Raw genomic sequence first — 15,968 nt, forward strand, 5'->3', positions numbered from 1 at the left:
GGCTGGACCTGCCTACACTGACCCTTGCCCGTCTCCTGAAGCTCCTTTCCCACAGCCATAGGTGCAAACTGCACCGAGCACACATGCTTCTCAAGAGCGCTAGCAAAGGTGGCTATTTTCAAAACTCGATTCCCGACCCACACAATGTTTCCAGCTCCCGATTTCCTGCCCTGTGCCCGTGGCCGGCCGCGCCTCTTCGGTCGGCGGCGCGTCCTTGGCGCATCGGTCCGGGCTCCCGGAGCGCGGACCCCGCAGGGCGCCGGCAGCGCCGCCGGGCACCGGGGCGGGGAGCGGCGCTCGGGCTGCGGGACCCGGGGGCGCGCCCGGTGAGGGGGGCTGGCCCCGCCGAGCGCCGCGGGGTCCGCCCAGCGCCGCGGCCGCTCGGGCTGCGGCAGGAAAGGAGCGGCGGCTCCTCGGAGAAAGGAGGAGGAGGAAGGGGGGGTCCCTCGGAGCGGAGCCGGCCGCAGCGAGAGAGGCGGGGCGGGGTGGGCGCAGGAGGGAGGCGTGGAGGGCCCCGCGGAGCGGCGCGGACGGACGCGTGCCATGCGCGGCGCGGCAGCCGGCGGCTCCCGCTCGCTGGCTCAGCATGCGCGGGCTGTGCCCCCGCCTCTGCCTGCTGGCCGCCGCGCTGGGGCTCTGCGGGGGCAGCAGGAACTGCCCCGACCTCATCGTGGACCGCTGCCTCTGCGCCGCCGAGCGCGCCAAGGGGCCCGGCCGCCCGGCCCTGCGCATCAAAGTGGTCTGCACCGGCGGAGACTTGGTGGAAACTTTGCAGCCCGCCGTGCTGCCCAACCGCACCGTGTCCCTGTGAGTACGGCCCGCGGGGCAGCGCGCACCTGGCGCGGGCAGGGGGTGCCCCGGGGGAGACGCGCGGCTCGACGGGACCCCGCGCCCGCCGCTCCGGAGCCCGCAGGACCGCTCCGTGCGCCTCCCTGCCAGGCATTTTTTTTTTTTTTTTTTTTTTTAAATATCTAGTTTGTTTTATTTTTTCTTTTCTTCTTCTTCTTATCTTTTTTTTTTTTTTTTTTTTCGTGCTCAGTTGGGGAACTCCTGCTGGCGTTGGGGTTGAAGTGGGGGAGCTGGGCTTTCCCTGGTGTAAATTGCGCGCTGCTGCGGGCGGCGGTTTGGGAAATGTCAGTGGTGGCAGAACTGATGGAGCTCTCGGGTACCTCTCCGCCAGCAGCGGGACGGGCTCGCACTGTCCGGGCAATAAATGAATGGTATCGGTGATGCTGAACTGCCTTCTAGTGTGCCGTGTCATTAACTGGATTTCCCTTTCTCTCTTGTCTCCTCTAAATAAAGTTTGGAATTTGATGTCTCCTTTTTTAGGATGAGTTTTGTACAACCGTATGAAACTCCCAGATCTCCAATATCGTTCAGAGTTGTCTGGTAATTTAAAATGACTAAGGGTGTGGTGTTCAGTTTCATTGTTGTTGTAGTTTGTTTTTGTTCTTTTTTCTTTAAACTAGGAATTAGGTTATGATACTTTGTTGCCTGTTGCATACAGCTAAACTTGAATAGTGTGTTGTGAGTAAGGCAGTAGAACTTTCTGTGGTTGTATCCTCAAGTACAACCGAAACTAATGTCCCTGTAATGTGCCCAAGCAGTAACAGCTCTGTGACATTTACCCTTTAGATCATACACATATCAACAGATCTTTTACTGTTGAATTTAGTTCTGTTGACAGTTCCTGCTATGAACATCTCCACTGTTCAGTGCATTTTCTTTAAGTCAACACTTTCAGGAGGCAACTGGTAAAGATAGTAATTTATAACATCTGGAGAGCTTGTGCTTGTAAATGTACAGATGTGCTGTGAATGCTCCAGTTCATTTTTAGCTATAACTGTTGAGTGACTTGATGCTGATTATCTGTATGCTGATTATTTATTTAGGAAACTTCTGCTTCTATACAAGATAGAATAATTGCACTTCCTCCTAAATTTTAATAGGCTGGTTTAGAATATTACATTCCTTACCAACTAAGTTCTAACCTCAGTGATAAATTCACTGCTAGTTCTATAGTTTGTGTAACTGGCTATGTAGTTAGAGATGGTACTCACCAGAATCATAAAATGTTGATGTCTTGGGGAGGCAGGAACTGTTTTTTCCTCTTGGTTAAAGAGCTGTAGAAACTCTTCACACTCAGCATGTCTGCAATATTTTTTTCTCTTAAACGTTGATTTGCAGAGTCTTACTTAGGTTTTTAAGAAACTTTTGCTGAGGTAAGTACCAGTCAATGAATCCAGCTGACCATGGGATCAACAGAAGTATGTATTGACTGCAGTGAAAAGAAATTGAATTGGAAACAGAAGTGAGGAAAGATGAGCAGTGGAGGTGGTGTGTTTGAAGTGGTAGGTGGGAGGATTTGCTTGCTTATACATATGATTTAAGGCACCAGTAGCAAACTTGATCTTATCACCCTAAGCACATTCACTTCAGGTGACACTTGCTCAAAACTCATTAGAAAGGTACTGTGCTGTTTTTTTAAAAACTTAATCACAGATACCTCTTGACCTGAGAGCTGATTAATTTGCCCTAGCTGATATAAAAGATACTTTTTTTTTCTTTCTTTTTTTTTTTTTTTGTCTTTCAAATGGACAAGTATAATACCATACACCACATAAATTTATCCCTTTTCCTCTTACAGTCTCTCTTCTCACTTTTGAGAAGTGTTTGGTGTTTTGTTTTCGTTTGTTTTTTTTTCTCAGAAGTAAATTTAAGGCTAAATCTTGTAGGAAAAAAAACCTAAAGTTTGTGTTAGTAGTTTTCAGTAGCTGGAATGTACAGGTAACAATTTGATTGAATATGTCAAAGATTTTCTAGGTGAAACTGGATTTTATGAACTAAGTTACACTTGGGGAGTTTGCCAGCTGTAGAAAATAATCATAATGAGCTCAAATATTAGCGCTCTTACATTTGTTTTTGTAGCTGCATAGGAGATGCAGGCAAATGAGAATATTCTGGTAGATACTGTCTGCTTCCATTCAGTTTTATGAGCCCTCAGAGAGAGAGAGCGAGCTTTAACATATGGACCATAACCTTTTGGATTGCTTAAACAATTAAGAAATACAGAGGTGAATAAAAGAATATACGTTCAGATGCAGTAGCATTGTAATGAAACAATGTAATAAACATTTTGGGGGTTTTGGGGCAGGTTATTCATTATATAGAGATCCTGGTTCCCTAGTGCTGTGATCTTTTGGAAGGCGGGATTGGGACCAAACTCTGGTAACTGCCCTGTGGAGATAGAAGAGAATTGCGTCTGCTTTATCTCTTAAGCCATTAGGAGACAAAGCTGTAGATGTGTAACTTCTCATTTACATGCTCAATAATGTAACTTATCAGCAAATTTAAAAGTTATAATTTTGTAGCTTAACTGAAGCTTGGGTTTGGTGGCTTAGGTTCTTTCACCTAAGTGACCGTGGGCCTGGTCTGAGTTTGATGGTTTGGGCTCCATGGTATATATGTACTGAACTATTGCTACTAGAAATACTTCTGACACAATCACACACAGAGACTACAAACTAGTGTGAAGTCACTGAAGAAATGCTTATTCTTGACATGTTTGGACCAATTATTTCCAGCTTATGAGGTGGGGAAGTCTGTAGAGTTTCTTTGAAATCATAGGAACACTAGAGCTATTCAGTACTGTCTGAATGCTCCCGATGATAAACAATCACACTAGAAATAAAATTAAAATATAAGCTGATAAAGCACCTATTCTCTCCTTTTTATTTTATATTAAAACCCAAACTAAACAAAAACCCCCTTGCTCTGGACTCTGTTTCACTGTCTTTATTTAGCATTTTACTGCTTTGGAAACAGGATTCATGTGCTTGATGTGGTTCAAAAGAAAAAGCTTAGCTGTAGCTTCACAAAGTATTTGCATGTATTTTGTTAAAAGGGATTCTAGTCCTTATGGATTTGCAGCATGCATCTCTTGCTTTGTATTTGAGAAGGGGTGGAGAAAGGGAATTACTTTTTTTTTCATGAAGAATACAGCTGTTGAATCACTAATTCATGGGGTCTACTCTCAGTAGGCAGTGAAGTGTAGGCCCAACAAGGAAGAGTCATATCACTTCAGAATAACGTAGTTTTCTCATTTTAGAGTCTGTGGGTGAATACTTAGAAATTCTTGTATGAAACCAATATTTTACTTTTTTTTTTTTTTTTTTTTTTTTTTTTTTTTTTTTTTTTTTTTCCCATCAGTGTGATTGGGTTGTTAAAATGTAACTCTGGGGAATAGGACTATTTGCAATCTTCAGTCTCTTTTATGTTGATGGAAAAATTAGTTGTGAGCTTTTTTATTGAGTTGCTGAAATTTGGGCTATGTGGAGTCGTTTTGCTGCTTTTTACTTCTACAGTTTGAAATTTCAGGAATTAGGAGCTTCAGTTCTCTACTGGACAGTATATTGATAGTTACTTAAGTATTTTTTTCTTTCATGTCAAGTGGTGTTAAAAACTTTATGCTTTTAATCTTGGATGTTCTCACTTCAATGTGTCTTGGTATCACTGGGCAGAATATACTTTGAAGTTATAAATGCCATCAGTTTCTGATAGTAGCATCACTTTTTTTTTTTCCTCCATCAATTCAAAAGAACGTCTAAGATGTATACCAATTGATATTTTTTACAAATTTTACCCACAGATACACCTATTGAAAGGTGTAATTTTAAACTGTCATAATAGAAATGAAGCAAATTTATGGTAGTGTATGGCTTGTATCAATTCTTTATCATATACGATTCTTCATACTTTTTACGTCTAAGCTTTTCTTCTGACTTTGAATTGGAGGATGTCTCAAATTCCTCAGATTTTCAATTTCAGAGTAAGGCTACATGACTCCAATGGTGATCCATAGCCATAGTACATATGAAGGGTGTTCATCTTCAAAGCACTTCACAAACATTAAATAGTCTTCTGAAAGCAGCATTGCTCCACTTTTCTTTGTCCCAAAATTACTTTTGTGTCACATTCATTTGAATCATGTCCACTGGGATTTCTTCAGACTTATTATATTACTGTGGTTTTTTCATGTCCGGTCTCATCTTCTACATACCTATATTCAGTTGAGGACATATCAATATAGTTAATTTGATATAAGCATCTTGTTTTAAAAATAAGTCACAAAAAATTTATGTCCCAAAGAGTTCAGCATTTAAGCTAGCCAAAGCAAACAGAGTTGAAGAGTGAACAAAAAAAATTATTTAGTAGTTTTATTTCCGTGTCTTAAAACTCATATATTTTTATTTATTGATTTGAGACATAACATAGCATTGCTAATTTGTAAATAAGGGCATTATTAAAGAAGGTAGGGTGATTCTTGTTATAAAGGTTTTAGCAAACTTTTTCACCTTGGTTAGCTTACTGTGTTCACTCAAAGTGGCAGGAAAAAAAGAATAAGAAACAGGTTTCCTGCTCCATTATTTATATGTGTATACATATTTATACATGCTTTCTCTGAAACTCTTAAATAAAGAAAAAGGAAAAAACAGTTTGTGGAAGGAACTCCTTATTGGGAAGCCTACATAAAATACACCAAAGACTTGGAAAGTCTGGGACGGATGGTTGGGGAGAGCAAAGAGTGGAGAAGATAAAGGTTCTAGTGATGAAAAGTCTTCAAATATTCCTCAAATATTAGTCTAATCTTCCATGATAATACATGTTATATATATTTATGTAGAGTGGCCACAACATTTCTTTTGTTTTGGGTTTTTTTTCTGACAATGATATACCTGCACCTGAAAAGTACTAGAAGTTTGACCACTTCCACAAGATAACTTCTTTGGATGAAACTGATGCTTTGACATAATTGGAAACTGTAACCCAGGAGGAGTGTGGACAAAAATCTGCTATGGAAAATAGAACTCTCATAGCAAATAATGTTCAAAATACAAAAAAATGCTACTTTAATAGTTACCATAGACGATAATTTTTTAAAGGTATATGACTCATCCTGAAGTTTCTTTCTCTGTTATTATTAAACTGTAAATGCCATGAGTTAAAACAGTGCCACATATTAGCCTGGTGCTTTTACATCCTTGAGTGTAACCTTTTTTGAGGAGAGCAGTTTGTGTAAGAGAATGGGATAAGAATATCTGGAAACAGATAAAATTATTTCGCAGTATTGAACAGTCCATTAATTTGGTAATTTAATGTAGAAGTCAAGTCTATTTTTGTCGCATACTAGGAAATTTGCAGGATTGTGATTTTTCACTTAATTTCATTCCAGAGGTAAAAATGAGCTTGTGAGAATAGTCAGAGGAGAGCAATGCATATGAGAAGTGAGTTTTATCATATATGTCTGTATGATCTGATACCTATTGAGAAGTCCTAAATGAAGCTGGGGTTTTACGATATGGTGTAATTTGTCGGTTGTCTGGCTACTGACCTTTTTGCCTTAAACAGGAAGAGATTTAGTATATGATTTTTTTTTTTTTTTGTATTTTGGCATAATATTAATAAAAAATCTATTTAATTTTATCGATCTAAAGATGTGTGCACCAGAAATTAGTTTCTGAAGTGCATGTATTTGCATCTCTTGCAGTGAGTCGGTGCCAGGTGATTTATGTATATGGAATCTGCCTTTGTATGAAGCTGCATGAGTTACTGGCCCATGGGACCAAAGTACAGTCATCCCTTAAACTGGATTGTTCTTAAAAGATTCAAAAATGTGATGATTTTTTGTTTTATAGGGGTTTTTTTTTAACGCATTCTGGAACATTTCTCAATGTGTATTTTTTCTTTCCTTGTCCCCTTCTAAATATCTTGACAGTATAATAAAATATGAGGTGAGGTGAAGAGTAGGGAGTGGTGGAGTGGTTAGGGAGCAGTGAAGGGGGAGGATCCAGAAAAAAAGGGGTCCAAACAGTGTTATTAAAAGGAAACTCCAAAGGTTTTAAGTTTTATAGTTTGAAATATGTTGCCCTTTTTCTGCATCCTCAGTGTCTTAAAATCACAACTATTTAAATGTTAGATGCTTTATAACAACAGAATCGCATTAGTCCCTGTGATGCTAAAAGCCCATTTATTACTCTGCTGTTAAAACAGACACAGAAACTTTCTGGGCCCATATAGCCAAGGAAAAACTATGTTTATGGGCAAATTTTCTCCCTATTTGAGACCCTCTGTCTTCACAAATTTTGTCACTATTGGATTCAGCCATGTTCCAGATTATCCGTCCCTGCTTTCCTCACTGATGTCTTTTACCTTAGTTTTACAAAATGGAGCCAGTACGAATCTGAAAGTTAAAGGGCTTTAACTAAAGTGTACCTTTACCAAGGCAGAACCACTGCTCTAGCAGCCAATAGGAAACACACATTTGCATATCTGCACCTTACACCCTTTGTTCATGCACATCTGAGAGCCAGGGCTTTTGCCAGCTTGGTTTTCACTACTCAGTAATATTGATGCATATTTTCAAGAATTGCTATTTATGCCATTTGACTTAGATTTTTGTGGGAAAATAGCCTATTGATTCTAAACTTCCTCCTTTTCCATGTTTCTAATGGAATATCCAAACCCTCAAAGCAATAAAAGCATACAAACCATGAAAAGGTTGGGTGTGTACTTAGCTGTGATTATTTTCTATCAGTTACGAGTTTGCTGCCTAGTCTTAGACTTGTCAAATATAATTTGGCTAAAACCAAAGTAGTATAGTATTATATATAATATTAACATTTTTTCATCTACTTTAGCAATTATGTAATACAGGGAACACAGTTAAGGCTTTGTTTTTATTCTTGTGGCAACATGCTGTTCTTCACCCTTCTCTTAAAATCAGTTTCAACTGTGCTTTCGTGCCTGGGACTGATTTGAGACTATTCTGAAGGTATGTTTTGTCATGAAAGCTCTTCTTTTGCAGTTTCTCTACAGTCTTGCAGAGTTGTTGACAGTTTCTTTTCAGTACTTAGTTGGATATCATCTTTTCTGAACAGCAGTTTGTCAAATGCATAAACAGTTCTGCCACTAACACAAGCACACAGGGGTTTATGTGTGTTTGCTGCTCACAGACCTGTAAGTCTTTGCAATAAACCTGAGATTGATTCCTAGATCATATGGAATCTGAATTTGCTGATACGTGCGCATAAGTATGCAAATTCTTTTCAACTTGTATTTTAAACTTGCCTTTGCTGAGTGGCTATTAATCAAAACTCATGAGAATGGAAGGACACTGGGCTGTGTTTTCAGCATTTTTACTGTAGGCTTGGTACAACACACAATGAGGGTTAATGGATTTTCTGTGTTATTAAGGTATCGTTATGGCTTTCAAGTAACCTGGTAAGTCAAAGTCTCTAAATTATGAACATTTATGATTCTCCTTGTTTATTGAAGAATTAATAGCAATCAAGATGATGTCCCTTCATAAAACCTTTCTCTTTGTATTAGGAGATTGCCTGTCCCAGAGAACTCATGTTTTATAATCAAAAGTATTAATTGCAAGGGTAAAGGTTTTATGTGTACTGTGACTTGAGAAAAGAACAAACAGCATCATAGAATGGAAAAGAAGGTTAAAACTAGTAATAACAAAATCAATCCTGGAAAAACATAATGGGAAAAGTGAATTATTGTATATTTGTAGTTCCTTGGCAACATTTATTTTTATATTTGCATTAGAAATTAATGTGCGTTGTACCAGTTTCTTTGAGAGAGGAGGGATGGAGGGAGATCATAATCTGTTTGTGAGCAACTTTATTACCAGATTAGGTTTGATAAAATTTTCACAGGAAGTATACTGAAATGTTAGGAAAGTTTTCTCTAATGGAATGTGCTGGCACAATCTGGTGCATCAGGAAACCTCCAAGCATTTAAGAGAGGGGAAGAGGCAAAACAGAAGTATTATCAATTTTGAGGGATAAAATTTGCCAGCACTCCCAACTCCTGTGAACTCCTAACTCATGAATTTTTATACATTAACATGTGTTCTATAGGGGCAATTTTGCACTACTAAGAAAAATGCTTAGTTCTTTGTCTTCCATGGACCATCCTCTTTACTTTGTCCCATCTGTCGCATTCCCAGAATCTTTCAATTCTACGATTTCCTTTTTAACTCCTATTATTGTTGATACTTCTGTTTTTTCTTCTCATCTGCATCTTGTTTTTGTTTGCTGATGATATGAATTGCAGACTGCCAGTGCATTTCTAAAGAAGTAAAGAGCCCATCTCTGTCCTCACCAGCTCTGTTCCTGGTCCTCTGCTGTGCTCCACTTCTGTGCCAGCCTCTGCACTTTCACTGCTGTGTGCTGCAGGTTCTGCTTTCAGCTCACAGTCTCCAACACTTCTTTAGTCTTGCATGACTTCCCAGTTTCTTTTGCTTTTCTGAAACCCTCTATTACATCTTCCCTCATCACCTTTGATCCTTGACTCATTTTACCCTTCTCTTCTGAACTTGCTGAGTGGAACTGAAATAAGTGAGGACATGGGTCCTTAGAGAGATCTGAATTAAGTCCTGGAGTTCAGCCGTGCCTGGAATTGGGGCCAGGCAGATGGAGTTGATCCTATTACACAACTTAGAAACAAGAAAAATCTTTTGAATCTCTGACTCTCTCTCCTTAGAGCTTATCATTAAAACTGAGGCTAGTGGAGTAGAGAGGTCTGAATGGGGTTGTGTCAAGCATAGACATGCCACTGAGGATCAGAGGGAACAGCCATAATGATCAAAGTTGTTTTCCATCCTCAGCATTACATATTGTTTAGAGGGGAAAAGTCTAATTTCCAGTTTTCTCTATACCTTTGTGGCAAGATTAAAACGGTATTGCAATTGCCCACGAAAAACTGTGAAATGTATGTAATGCAAATAATTATAGTGATAAAGATGAAATCTTAATGTTTGCTGTTACTCTCCATGCAGTTCTTGAGCTGTAAAAATAAAGTTTACAATAGCAAATCTAAGCTTAAGGGGCTGTATCCATTTCTTCTGTGACACAGCTAGTGTTATTCACAAAATTATCATAAATCTTTATCTTAAATTAGATCAGGTTAATTAAATGTTTTCTGCTATGGCTGGGACATATGGCTATTTGTCAACTGCGGTAACAATTGACAAATATGTGCTAATTTTGGAAAAGACACATTTTTCTATCCATACTAACAGGGGATGCAGGAAAGGAAGCAGTCAAAATGCATAAATGGAAACCTGCTCCCAACTGGAAGAAAACAATGTGTTAATCTCTCAGTAATTGATGTCATCATTATAAAGCTTTTTAATTAGAAATTTATCTATTCCGTTGTACCAACATTTTCATCATTAGAGTTTTGTTTTACTGGAGTCCTGGATGCAGTGACATCTCATCTCACCTATAGCAAGAATCTCACCTATAGCAAGGTGGTAAAGGGAGAACAGCAAAATTTGTCACATTATGCTTCAAGTAACTCTCCAAAGTATGATATTACAACTTTTAAAGGAATTTGGATTACATGGTGCTTTGAAAACAGAGTCAAGCTGTGGGAGTTACAACACCAGATATTCAGGTAGCTGTTAAAATCCTGGTGTGTGTGAGAATAATATCTGTGGTTTGTTTCTTTATCCCTCTGTGTTTGGTAAACCATAGGCTCCTGGAAAGTTAATCTGCTCTTTGCCTGGGCTGCATGTAAGGGTCTTGTGGAGGGAGGTTCAATAATTCTTTCCTTTAATGTTGGGAGACTGGTAAGAATATTAAGTCTGTCCGGTGAGAGCAGTAAGACATCAGTTTTATGAGTTCTTTTTCTGTGAATCATGCGTTCCTTTGCTTTCTTTTCCTTTCTTAAGCACCAGTGCTGGTAGGGTCACATAAAGGTTTTACAGTTTGAGGACCTGTTTTCTGTGGACTCCAAGTATTGAGAGGAAGGAGCAGAAGAGGACAACTTTTGAGATACGAACATCAGAAAGTGGCTTGATGTCAATTGTAGATGTTTGGTATTTATTTTTATGACTTTGTGTGTACAAAATGAATGCCAACTGTTGTTCTTGGTAAATTCAGAGTTACCTGGCATATACTAGACATTTCTGGCATATACTGGCATACTTGCTAGTCTTTATGGAGCTCTAGCAGATTTTCTGATTCTGATGTCATTGTTTCTTTTTCTATTTAAAAGAATGAGATTTGCAGAAAAAGAGAATGTAAATTTTCTAACACTTTTCTTTGTCTTTCCCTTCTGTAATAAAAGGATGAAAAAGGAAATTCCTAAGACTTAAAATATGGGGGAAAATAAATATTAATGATCATTTATTGTTGTAGTATTCATAATTCTCTCCCCTTTCTGCACAATTAAAAGCTATAAATAACAATATAAAGACTCAGCAATACAGATTGATGAAGCAAAAAAATAACCCTGAGCTAAATAAATGTAATAAATTATAATATTCTGCATTTAGAGTAAATGAAATTACTGCTGTAAAGTACTTCATGATTATTGATTATCATTGTAATTTTTTTCTAATAAACTATTATTTTAGAAACAATTCTAATTAATTAATTTGTGCCTATATTTAATAACAAGTCCATTAGTGAATTGATGTATGAAATGACCTTCATAACAACTTTACACAGTTGAACAGTAACTTGCTGACTAGGACAACATCTCTTTTTTAAATAAATAATATAGCAGTATTGCTAATTGGGTGAAATTACTTCATATGAAAGTACCCTCCATATATTTTCATATATTTTTAATAAGACTAAGGGAGTTTTTTGCCTGACTCTTTGTGTAATTAAATGCTGTTTGAATTTTTGTTTTCTGTACTTACCTTTGAAGAACTCAGGTCAACTATTGTGGTGTTGTTATTGCGACTACTTTACAAATGGAATACTTGGTTACCAAGCTATTTGGTAATGAAGAGGGATTAGATGCCAAGCTTTAGTTTGGAAAAGATTAGAGCAAATAATTTTTTAATGCTAGCTTTCCAAAGTACTTCTTTAGCTGAAGCAGAGTGATTGTTTTAAACAAATAAAATCCCTCAAGTAATCATTTATTTAATAGCACTTAAGTCAAGTTGGTTTGGTTTTTTTCTCTGAAAGTATCTGTCAAGATGGTAGTACTGAATTACATGTTGAGCCAGTCCTTCCATATGATTAGTTAGTCTATTAGTCTTTTTGGTTGGCTGGTGTTTCCTTTTTGAAATTGGACTAGGTAATAAAGCTTTGGAAGAAGCTTTAGTGGGAAGAGCTGTGGCAGCTGGGTTTCCTGGCTGTTTTTACTTGATGCTTTGCTCTTCTGTGTGAATTGTCAGTTAATAATACTGTTCTGGAATGAATGAGGATATGATAAATGGACTTTCAAAATGTTTATGGTTACACAGCTTTTCATTTTCTGCAGTCTGGACCATTAATGTACATGGGGCTGTCCTGGACCAAGCCAAAGAGCCATGGAATATCCCAGTATCTTGTCTCCAGACAAAAAGGTTTTTAAAGCAGGTGCCTACAGTAGAGTAACATTTTCCACAAGGATCTTCTAGTCAGCATTGCAGCTGAGAGTTGTAGTTCCTGTGCATTTGATTTACCAAAATGAATTGGTTTTCCACAGCCTGATCCAGCCCCACTGCAGATCCCATGACAATTCCCTGCACTTGGAGCATCCCATGGCAAGAAGTACCACAGCTCAACTTCCTGCTGGCAAGGAACCATCCTGATTTTGTTTATTTCTGCATTCCAGTTTGTTTCAGTCAGAGCTGATGTGGTTCTCACACTTGGGAGAATGGACCAGGTTTGGTCTTCAGTAAGGGATTCTGTATCTCTTTGCTTTTCTGTTATTATCTGTTAGTCACTCTCAGTAAGCTGAAAGGTAAGGGGCTAATGAAATGTCAGGAATTAATTATTTCTACTAATAGTATGCTTTCTTCTGTTTTCAACACTGAAGAGAGAACCGCGATAAAACTTCTTATAACAAAATCACTATATTAAACTCAATCCATGGGAAAATGCTTTTGTTTTCTAGGAAAAATAAAAGAAGCTCTATTCCTGTTTTTAACATTTTGGATTATTGAAAAATGAATAAAAGTTCAAAGTCAGCTTTCTCATTGGTTGGCCTAGTTTTGTTGTGTCAGATTGATAGATTTTCCTGTTTCCCTCTGTATTCCTGAACAATAAGAGCATCTTCAATTTTCCTTGTGTGTTGAGGCCAGTATTTTTGTGCTTTGTTTAGTTGTTGGCACTGCAGAAAGCAGAGAGGGAGATGATCTGACCAGGAAAAGAACCTGCAAAATTGCAGTAACAGCACGCCAGTGAAAAAAGGTTTTGGAGGAGGTAAATAGCTTCAGAAGTTACAGAGTGCTGGTCATTGGTCCTTTTAAATTTCATTTTTCAGCTGTTAAAAATAAGTTTCATTGGTTATTGAGGGTGGCACTGTACTTGTTCAGAGAGACTGCAGCATGACTCTGCTGATTGATAACACTGAGTTTCGCCTCACTTTTGTCTTCCACTGTACTCTATAGTTATTATATGCTGAAAGAAGTTGAGTAGATTTTGTTACTTCCTGCATGTGGGCCACAACACTTTATCTGAGACTGGAAGAACATGAATGAAACTGGAAGTAGAAAAATTCTGGGTTTGAGCCTGAATTTTGTGACTGGGAGAAAACAAAGGTAGAAACATTGATGATTTGATTTTATACAGGGCTGTACTTCTTAGCCAGTCTAGAAGTCTCTGTAGTGCTCCCTCCTTGGAATAGTGTCTCCCCATTATTTCTGTGGGACATGCATGAGGCTGATCCTCTGAACATGTGGCCACAAAACCTGTGATTCATCCCTGTCTCTGGGCTTTTATTTTTTATTTTTTACTTTTTTATTTTCCGCACCATTTTACTGATTTTGTGCTGTACTGCTGACTGTCTGAGGTGTGCTTTTTTGGGAAGAGAGTGTTTTGGTTTTGTTTTTGAACTTGTAAATTATGGGAGCCACCTTCCAGTAACTTAGGAGTGGAGACTCCTCGAGCCTTCAGCAGGAAAGCCTTTGCCAGTTTTGCCATTCAGGGTGCCCATTGTCTGCCAAATTAACCCTGAAAGATGAGATGTTTGGGGACAGACTTACCACATGCATACACTCCATCAATTGGGTGCTTTTTACAGCAGGGCAAAATGCTTTAAATTTAGATTTTTTTTCCTCTGTGTATCCATCTGCCTGCATGGTTTGGAGATTTACAGACTGCACAGAGGACATCCTGCCCAGTCATCAGAGACAGATCTCTTCTGCCAAGGTCTTTGTACAGGTCTGGAGAAATGTGCCTGTTGTGGACAGTGAATCAGAGTTGAAGGTTATCCTGCAGCACTGGAGGATGTTGTGGGGTCTTGATGGGTTCCCCAGCCCTGTGTGACTATAGGGGATTGTGTGCTCACTTTGAGCTTGCAAGTCTTCTGTTAAAGTAGTATTATTTTTTGTCTGTTTTTGTGTTGTATTTAATAGCGGTTACTTTACCGAAAAAGACATGAAGATCACTGAACAAGTAATAGTTAAGGTTAGTTTGCTAGGGTTTAAAAGAATGAGGATGAGAATGTTAGTTGATGTCTTGAACTTATGGATAATCCATTAACTGTCCAAGTCTTTTCCTCCTCTGCTTTTCTATGATTTTCTGTAAATTTAAGCGATCAGGAAAAAGTCCTATAAAATCCAAATTAAATTCAGCATTGATAAATGCTAAGTGAAAATGGGTGTTTGGAACATTTTAACTTTGCTTACACATTGATTGGCTGTGAACAAGGCACTTGTTCATCTGCTGGAGTGATGTTCTGGAGTCAGGATACACTGTATGAAAAGGAAAACTCAGAGTAGTCAACATGCATGACAGTATAAAACATCTTGTTCCTGCTGTGTAAGCCCACAGTGGTGCACCTGCTCCTTGGACACTGATTCTGACACAGCTCTGATTCTTCCATGTCAAAAGGGCATAACAGGACACGGAAAGGTACAGAAATATGCAGAGTTGTGAGAAATCTTGTGTGTGAGGAATGATGAATAGCTGAGGGGCTTTTATCCTGAAAACCTCTAAAGTGTGTTAAAAGTAAACAGAGAACATTGTTCACTGTTTTCCATATTATAGGACTGAGGAGGCAATAAATTATTGACATTTCATAAGAAATTAAAAGTAGGTTAGCTGCAGAACTTCTTACTGCAGTTTTGTATTCACATATCTTCTCTTGACCGTATCTTCTCCTGTTGGAGACAGGACAGAGTTACAAGGATTCCTGTCTGACCTCCTCCTGATGGCTTGTTGCTGTATTTAGGCATGATCCAGATGGAACACACAAAGTTCTCAGAAGACAGTCAGGTGAAATGATTACAGCCAGGGGCAGAGTAACACGGATCGCTTGGCGAGCTGGACTCAATAGATCAGCATTCATTTTTACATGGCCAAGACTGTTGTCATACATCCAGAATAAAGAAAATAGTTTGCACTTGCATGTTCCAGAAAAGAGTTCCAAAATTGTGTCACTGAAAAGCAGTTGATTATAATGGTGCATAATCAGTTAAACATCTGTTCCTGGAGTGATATTACTAAAAGTGCAGTGATAATATCATCTTGGATCCAAAAATGAAGAATACAAAGCAGAATTAAGGAGTGTTACTTATGTTTGCTGCTACTGAGATAAAGATGACCAGAAAAAGGTGTTACAGTTTAGTTTCAGGCATGATTTGAGAACTACAAAATCTGTGATGTATCCTTGAATGTCTTCTCATAAATCTGTTATACTTGTTTGAGATTAGGAGGTTATTTGATCATGTCCCAGAAAAAAAAGATGTCTGATGTTGAAGATATTTTAATTTGGGAAGTAATAAGATACAGCTGTTGAGAACTCGAACCAAATGAATTCAGAATAAGAATGCCAATGAAAATCTAAGTGAGAGTAATTAACCTTCAGAAGACATAGGAACTGTAATGGAAACCTTTTACCTTCTTAAATTAAGACTGAATATTGTAAAACTTCAACAAGTTAGTGGATTGCCATGTTTATTACTGGGAGAGGTTCTTAGCTTTGTGATCACATTGTCTCTTCTGGGC

General features: G+C 38.6%; 1 protein-coding gene across 1 annotated transcript in view; it reads left to right on the forward strand.

The window, feature by feature from the left end:
- The first annotated feature begins 509 nt into the window (after window positions 1-509).
- The window catches only part of LOC136364139 (adhesion G protein-coupled receptor A3-like), a 257,612-nt gene continuing 242,153 nt past the window's right edge, over window positions 510-15,968 (forward strand). Inside the window, exon 1 of the mRNA XM_066323790.1 lies at window positions 510-807. Coding sequence (XP_066179887.1) covers window positions 587-807 — 221 coding nt within the window. The 5' untranslated portion in view covers window positions 510-586. The remainder of the gene's footprint in view (window positions 808-15,968) is intronic.

This window comes from Sylvia atricapilla, chromosome 8, assembly GCF_009819655.1.
Source record: "Sylvia atricapilla isolate bSylAtr1 chromosome 8, bSylAtr1.pri, whole genome shotgun sequence".
Lineage (NCBI taxonomy): Eukaryota > Metazoa > Chordata > Aves > Passeriformes > Sylviidae > Sylvia > Sylvia atricapilla.